Source organism: Anarhichas minor, unplaced genomic scaffold (genome assembly GCF_050575085.1).
Source record: "Anarhichas minor isolate MPS153535 unplaced genomic scaffold, ASM5057508v1 ptg000077l, whole genome shotgun sequence".
NCBI classification, from domain to species: Eukaryota; Metazoa; Chordata; class Actinopteri; order Perciformes; family Anarhichadidae; genus Anarhichas; species Anarhichas minor.
Window position 1 is genome coordinate 167,501 of NW_027466523.1, and position 8,234 is coordinate 175,734.

Consider the following 8,234-nt stretch of genomic DNA (forward strand, 5'->3'; position numbering starts at 1 on the left):
ACACACACACACACACACAGAGACACACACACACACACACACAGAGACACAGACACACACACACACACACAGAGACACAGACACACACACACACACACAGAGACGCACACACACACACACACACAGACACACGCACACACACAGAGACACAGACACACACACACAGAGACGCACACACACACACACACACACAGAGACACAGACACACACACACAGAGACACACACACAGAGACACAGACACACACACACACACAGAGAGACACAGACACACACACACACACACACAGAGACACAGACACACACACACACACACACACACACAGACACACACACACAGAGACACAGACACACACACACACACAGAGACACACACACACACACACACACACACACACACACACACACACACACACACACACACACACAGAGACGCACACACACACACACACACACACACACACACACACACACACACACAGGCTATGAAGACGTCTCAGACTTCTGATTTGTGAAACCAGAACTGAAGCTTTTATGACAAGAAGAAGAAAAGATTTAAGTATCTTCAGAAGGAAACATTCAGAACTAAAACACGACGATGATGAAGATGAAGAGGATGAAGATGATGAAGAGTAGGAGGATGAAGATGAAGAAGAGGAGGATGAAGATGATGAAGATGAAGAGGAGGATGAAGATGAAGATGATGAAGATGAAGAGGAGGATGAAGATGAAGAGGAAGATGAGGAAGATGAAGAGGAGGATGAAGATGAAGAAGAGGAGGATGAAGATGATGAAGATGAGGATGAAGATGAAGAGGATGAAGAGGAGGAGGAGCTGCTGCAGCAAACGGCTGTAATTTAAGATGCTGAAACAGCACAACTCAAAACCTGTGAAATACACTGCGTGTGTGAGAGTGATGCATGCTGCAGTGGGCGTGTCCTGTCAGGGTCCGCCTCTCTGCAGGCGGTTACCATAGAGACAGCATGTTGCCGACAGTGAGAGGATGAAGAGGGAAGTGAATGTCATACGTGTGTGTGTGTGTCTCTGTGTGTGTGTGTGTCTGTGACCTGTCAATCACCGTGTAGCCCCGCCCTAAAGCATCCCCTGCTTTATGGTCTGTTTGACTCTAAATGGACCATAATGTACTAAATGAACATCATGCTGTATTGAAGAAGACTTGAAACTAGAGATTGAGACCATAAACTCATGTTTACAATGTTTACTGAGGTAATAAATCAAGAGAGAAGTAGAGTCATTTTCTCATAGACTTCTATACAACCAGAGGAGTCGCCCCCTGGTGGTCACTAGAGAGAATGCAGCTTTAACACATGAAGCTTTGACTTCACTTTAAAGAACCGGAGGTTGTCTCCTGGTTGTGACTTTAACCTGCTGCTATGTGGACACAGAACCTTTAGTACGTTTACTAGTAAAAGGATCTGAATCCGTAGACTCTGCTCCAGAACTTTTGAATCCAGGAAGACCATGAAGAACCATCACAACATGAACATGAAGGTTCTGTTTTGTGGTTCTTCCGTTTGAATGGAGTCTCTGTGTTTCTCTCTTCCTCCCACTCTTCTTCACATGTCTGGTTGCTATGTCAACAGGTGCTAAAGAACCTCTTATGTATCTACACACACACACTCATACACACACACACACTCATACACACACACACACTCACACGCACACACACACTCATACACACACACACACTCACACGCACACACACACTCATACACACACACACACTCACACGCACACACACACTCACACGCACTGATACACACACACACACACACACACACACTCTGACACACACACACACAGGAAGCTGAACGAGGGAAACCTGCAGAGGAAGACGAGGAGGAGGAAGAAGGTGAGCGAGTGGGCAGCGTCATCTCTTCTTCTTCTTCTCTTTGAGCAGAGATGAAGAACAATCATCATCACCATCCTCCCACTCAGAGAGTTCATGTGTGGTTCATAATGAAAGGTTGTTTATATTCTGATCGTCCTCAACGCACCTGAACGCACCTCAATGCACGCACTTGAACGTACGCACCTAACTACACGCCCCTCAACGCACCTGAACGCACCTGAACGCACCTGCCTCAACACGTCTGCACCTGAGCGTGTGTGTGTGAAGCTTAAGCAGGTTTGTTGCTCTTTTATAATACAGGAAACTCATCGTCTATCTGTTCACACACACACACACACACACACACACACACACACACACACACACACACACACACACACACACACACACACACACAATAATATTATGGGATGGCAGACATTGTGAATGGGTATTGTGATGGAGTCTCTGTTTTGTTGATTTAGTGGAACTTTTATTTGGATGATTTCATTTAATTTATAAAATGATTAATCAAGGTAATAAATCTATTTTATTACCCAGAAACAATAACGTTTGTCTGAATTTATATATAATTGTTTTTCTTTTCACACGTTCACAGGATGTGAATCAGGAGGTGGAATATAAATATAATTAATAATTATAACATTTTAATAAAATATTATGTCAATGAAAGAAACTAAGAGATGAAGCAAAGTGTATTGTGGTTTAGTATTAATGTGTGTGTGTGAGTGAGCAGGTAAAACCAGACAGGTGAGATTTCGTCATCATAAACGTAGGTGACATCAAAGACGACGAACATCAGAACAAATAAACACTTTGTGACTTTGTGTGTGTATTCTCACTTTCAGGTACTCTGTTCACTACCTGCTCAGGTACTCTGTTCTCTACCTGTTCAGGTACTCTGTTCTCTACCTGTTAAGGTACTCTGTTCTCTACCTGTTCAGGTACTCTGTTCTCTACCTGTTCAGGTACTCTGTTCTCTACCTGTTCAGGTACTCTGTTCTCTACCTGTTCAGGTACTCTGTACACTACCTGTTCAGGTACTCTGTTCTCTACCTGTTCAGGTACTCTGTACACTACCTGTTCAGGTACTCTGTTCTCTACCTGTTCAGGTACTCTGTTCACTACCTGTTCAGGTACTCTGTTCTCTACCTGTTCAGGTACTCTGTTCTCTACCTGTTCAGGTACTCTGTTCTCTACCTGTTCAGGTACTCTGTTCTCTACCTGTTCAGGTACTCTGTTCTCTACCTGTTCAGGTACTCTGTTCTCTACCTGTTCAGGTACTCTGTACACTACCTGTTCAGGTACTCTGTTCTCTACCTGTTCAGGTACTCTGTACACTACCTGTTCAGGTACTCTGTTCTCTACCTGTTCAGGTACTCTGTTCTCTACCTGTTCAGGTACTCTGTTCTCTACCTGTTCAGGTACTCTGTTCTCTACCTGTTCAGGTACTCTGTACACTACCTGTTCAGGTACTCTGTTCTCTACCTGTTCAGGTACTCTGTTCACTACCTGTTCAGGTACTCTGTTCTCTACCTGTTCAGGTACTCTGTTCTCTACCTGTTCAGGTACTCTGTACACTACCTGTTCAGGTACTCTGTTCTCTACCTGTTCAGGTACTCTGTACACTACCTGTTCAGGTACTCTGTTCTCTACCTGTTCAGGTACTCTGTACACTACCTGTTCAGGTACTCTGTTCACTACCTGTTCAGGTACTCTGTACACTACCTGTTCAGGTACTCTGTTCTCTACCTGTTCAGGTACTCTGTACACTACCTGTTCAGGTACTCTGTTCTCTACCTGTTCAGGTACTCTGTACACTACCTGTTCAGGTACTCTGTTCTCTACCTGTTCAGGTACTCTGTACACTACCTGTTCAGGTACTCTGTTCTCTACCTGTTCAGGTACTCTGTTCACTACCTGTTCAGGTAGAATTAGTTCTTTAGTCATAAAAAAATAGATCTGGACTGAATATGAACTGAGACGTGTTCCATAACACTGAGCTGATGTTAAAGAATCCTCTGAGGGTTCAACAAGAAGAAAGAACGTCTTCATCACTTCATCAAAGTGTTTCTACTAAAACGAAACACTTTGTTCTCTTCAGGACGAAGAACAACGAGACGTTAAAGTGAACATCAGGAGCTTTTTACTTTTGTCTCTGCAGCCGGAAATAAACCTGAAACACAACAAACTATATTTATAGACTTATATTTATTTATATATTTCGATGTGAACACCTCAGAACACCTTTAAGGAGCTCGTTAACACTTCAAACACCTGACAGGTGGAAGCAGAAATAAATCAGTTATCAATACATAGACATGAAGCCCAGTGTTCATAAACCTACTGGACCCTCTGAAAGGTGACTCACCTCCTCTCAGCCAATCAGAGAGCAGATACCTGACCTTCTATCTAGACAGGTTAAACAGCATCAGCTCTGCTGGCTTGAATACTGAGATGGTTGTTCGTTGGGCTGAATGTAGAACTGGTTCCACTAGTCCAACCAGTAGCCACCAGTTAGCCACCACCCCTGCTGTATGACAAACATTTACTGGTTTACCTGTGTGTTTCAGCTAAGGGCCGTCAAGCTAGCCAGCATGCTAACCAACAAGCTAGCCAGTATGCTAACCAACAAGCTAGCCAGCATGCTAACCAATAAGCTAGCCAGCATGCTAACCAACCCACCAATCAACAGAATGGGAATCATGTTGTGTTTCACAATATTCTAAACATATATTACATTTATATGGCAGGCAGCAATCAGAGCAACATATTTTATAGGTATATATATTTAACAATTTATCTTTTTGTAATTTTACTATTTTTTCAGATTTGTTTAAATTACATTTTTATTTTTATTGTTTTTTCTAACTGTTGTACTGTTTCATATTACAATGTTTTTATCATGTAGGCACCAATCAAAGTAAACGTTTTTGTTTGTTTTAGGGTTTTTATAAATATTTAAGAATATCTTTTTTTAATTTGGGGATTTTTAGAAATGTAACATTGTTTTATCTCATTTTGTTTTGGGGATCTCAACCATCTTTCAATAAATAAATAAATATATAAAATATTTTATAAAATAATGTACATAATGTAGGCACTTATCAAAGCAAAGGTTTTTTGTTAAAATATTTTACAAATATTAATTTCTTTTAAATTATTTTCTGAAAAGCTTTATAACACAATTTGTGACATACATACATATATACAGTATATATATTAAAATATTAAAATATCCATCCATCCAATTATTTTAAAATACATGTGTTGTTGACCTCTTTTTATGTATTTCTGTTTCTGGAAAAATCCGACGTCAACACCAAATGAAACGTGGACACAAACACACCCTTCAGCTGAGAACAGGCGGCAATCACTGCACGCACGCACACACGCACACACGCACACACGCACACACACACACAAGAGAAAAACATTCCTGCAGGAACACATACGTACACGCATGCATGCACACCCACTTCAGCTGTAATAAGCAGGCTGCGTTTCTGAAAGAGGATGGCAGCGATTATGTAACCACACACACACAGTAACACACACACACACCGAGGCTGCAGGAACAGTGTGTATTATGTGAACTATCCTGCAGAAAAAACAGCTGAATCTGAAGGACGACGTTTTTCTGAACGAGTCGAGACGTTGAATCCTAAAATGTCCGATTCAGTTAGTTTCCCTTCACTTCTTCTTCTTCTTTCTTTCTTTGCACACGACGCGTCTTCAGGTTTAGACACGAAGTCTCAGGCTGCTGCTGACAATGATTCTCTTCATTAATTCATTTATGGATATTTATAACACGTTATAAGAACGTGACGTCTTCAAATGTCTCGTTTAGTCCAAAAGCCAAAGAGATTCAGTTTATGGAGGTAAAACTGAAAAGACATTAATCAATAAACACAATTGTTTCTGACAGATTATTTTAGGTTTCTTATTCTTATTGTTCTTCTAATGTTTCTTATTATCATTATTTTATGTCTTACAGCACAATAACAAGGTGCGTTTCAGGTATCTGTATGAAACTTTGTAGATATATAAAACATTACATGTGACGTACAAAAAACCCTCTTGGAGGTTTGTCCTAAACCCAACAGGAAGTCGGCCATTTTTAATTTTATGACTTTCTTTTGACCGTTTCAAGACGGCGTACTATTTTTTTATGAATTAGCTGCTTAGTCTCAGATCCTGAAGTCTCGATCAGCAGACGTATTTTTTGACTTTATCAGTAATCAACAAAAAATAATCAGCTAAAACAATCTGACGTCTGTTAGCTTAGCAGCTAATAAACGTGGAGCTAAAGCCAGAGAGACGCCAACGTTTCTAAAAAACAGAAACACGAGCTGAAGGGACGAGAAAGATGTAAACTGTTTATCTGCTGATATGTTTTTTATAACTAGTTTACTAGCAACAAAGAGTCACAGCAGATAGTTAGCATGCTGTTAGCGTGCCATTAGCATGCCGTTAGCTAGTTACATCCTCATGTTACAGGTTACGTTAAAAAGTATAAGAAACATTCAGGACAGCAAGTAAATATTTTCTTCTTATGACATTAAAAAGTGAAACATTCAGTTTTTTACTATTTTGAAAATGTTTCCAACGAGCAGCACGGAGCTGAGTTAGCGTGACGTTAGCATGACGTTAGCATGACATTAGCGTGACGTCAATACAGCATAATACCACAATGACATTGTGATATTATGTCAAGTATCTCTCATGTTAAAAGAGAGTATGTCTCTTTTAACATGTAAACAATATTGCAAGCACAAATTAAACCTTTTGATGATTGTTTTAGATAAATAAATAGAAATGTAAAACTGAAAACCCTGAAATTCAGAGTTCTGTATAAAAATCCCATTAATATCTGAACGTGGTTCTTATGATTCACTGAGAGATGATAAAAAGACTAACATCAACATCAACATCATCATCATCATCATCATCACCACCACCATGTTGGACGTCCTCACAAACCACCACAGAGCTTCCGGTCTCACCTGTACAGACTCCGGAGCGTTTTCCCACCGCGCTGTCCAGCAGAGTGAGGGTCAGGTTGTCCGGTGTGTCGGGAGGAAGAGGCGTCCCTCCTCCTCCTCCTCCGCTCTCCGTGATCAGACTTGCCTCAGAGCTCTGCTCGTCACTGGACAGAGACGGACTTCGGACGTCTCCGGATCCGGAACCAGAACCGGAGGATCCGTTAGCGCTGCTGCTGGGGGGCACCGTGACCAGACCACCGGGCCCCGTGGCCGAGGGCCAGGACGGGGGGTCCTCACTGTCGGGGCTGTAAGGAGGGGGGGGGGTCAAAGGTCACAGTTTAAAGTCAATGTTTACGGGAATAAAAAACAGTACGTTGGCAAAAGAAAGGCTATCCAACCCTGAGTCTCTATTATAGATTTACTTACAACGTGCTGTCTGACACTCCCACCACTGAAGAACAACATTCTACACGCTATGCTAAACTAGCTTAGCATGAAAACCAATAGCAGCACACACGCTACGCTAGCGTTTAGGTAGATACGCGCTACCGATTCAAACAGGGCTGCAGGTCTATTTCTAGCCGTGGATATGAGAGCTCCTCTGAGTGGAACACCAGGCTGTACCAACATGCATAATGCTAACGAGCCCGTCACACTCCTCCTTCATGAGCGCAGCTCTCCAGACCACAATGTTCTGTACAAGAACACAAAAGCCCAAACAGAGAATCAGATGTCCGAGGCACCGGCTGCTGCTCTATCGTATCGTATTGAACCGAACCGAGAGTTTTGTGAACCGTTACACCCCTAATATATATATATATATATATATATATATATATATATATATATATATATATATATATATATATATATATATATATATATATGACACTCTGGGGGCCAAAGGGGGCCCCTCTAACCCGTTAACGCTGGCCCAACATTCACACAGGAGTCTGTCACCTGAACACCTCTCTCGGCTGCCCGCTCTCCGGTGAAGTCTCCCTGAAGAACGGGACGACCCGGGACAGGCTGGCCCGCCGGCGGGACGCCCCCGTCCCCCCAGAGGCCTTGTCCGCCCCCCCGCCGACGAAGCCCCCCGCCCGGGTCAGTGCAGTGGTCTGCTTTTTCAGGAACTTCTCCAGCGGCTTCATCCCGGCCGGCATGGTGGGACTGTGGTGGTGGTGATGAGGGGGGGGGGGGGGGGGGGGGGGGGGGGGTAAAGGATGGTGATGCAGAGGAACGGAGCACAGGGGGGCTACATCATACAGGCCCCCGCAGGTCGGGGAGGGCAGGTGTGAGCGCGCGGGCGGAGGTCTTTAACCCATCTGAGGTGGTGCAGGAGGAGCAACTCCGTCTGTCTCCGGGTGTCACCGTG

The 8,234-nt window shown here is 43.0% G+C and overlaps 1 protein-coding gene across 1 annotated transcript in view; it reads right to left on the reverse strand.

Annotated features, from left to right (window-relative positions):
* rapgefl1 (Rap guanine nucleotide exchange factor (GEF)-like 1) overlaps positions 1–8,022 on the reverse strand; it is a 20,071-nt gene extending 12,049 nt beyond the window's left edge. The window contains exons 1-3 of the mRNA XM_076081009.1: positions 7,820–8,022; positions 7,118–7,164; positions 6,881–7,048 (exon numbers count right to left, since the gene is read on the reverse strand). Coding sequence (XP_075937124.1) covers positions 6,881–7,048; positions 7,118–7,164; positions 7,820–8,022 — 418 coding nt within the window. The remainder of the gene's footprint in view (positions 1–6,880; positions 7,049–7,117; positions 7,165–7,819) is intronic.
* Positions 8,023–8,234: the final 212 nt, after the last annotated feature.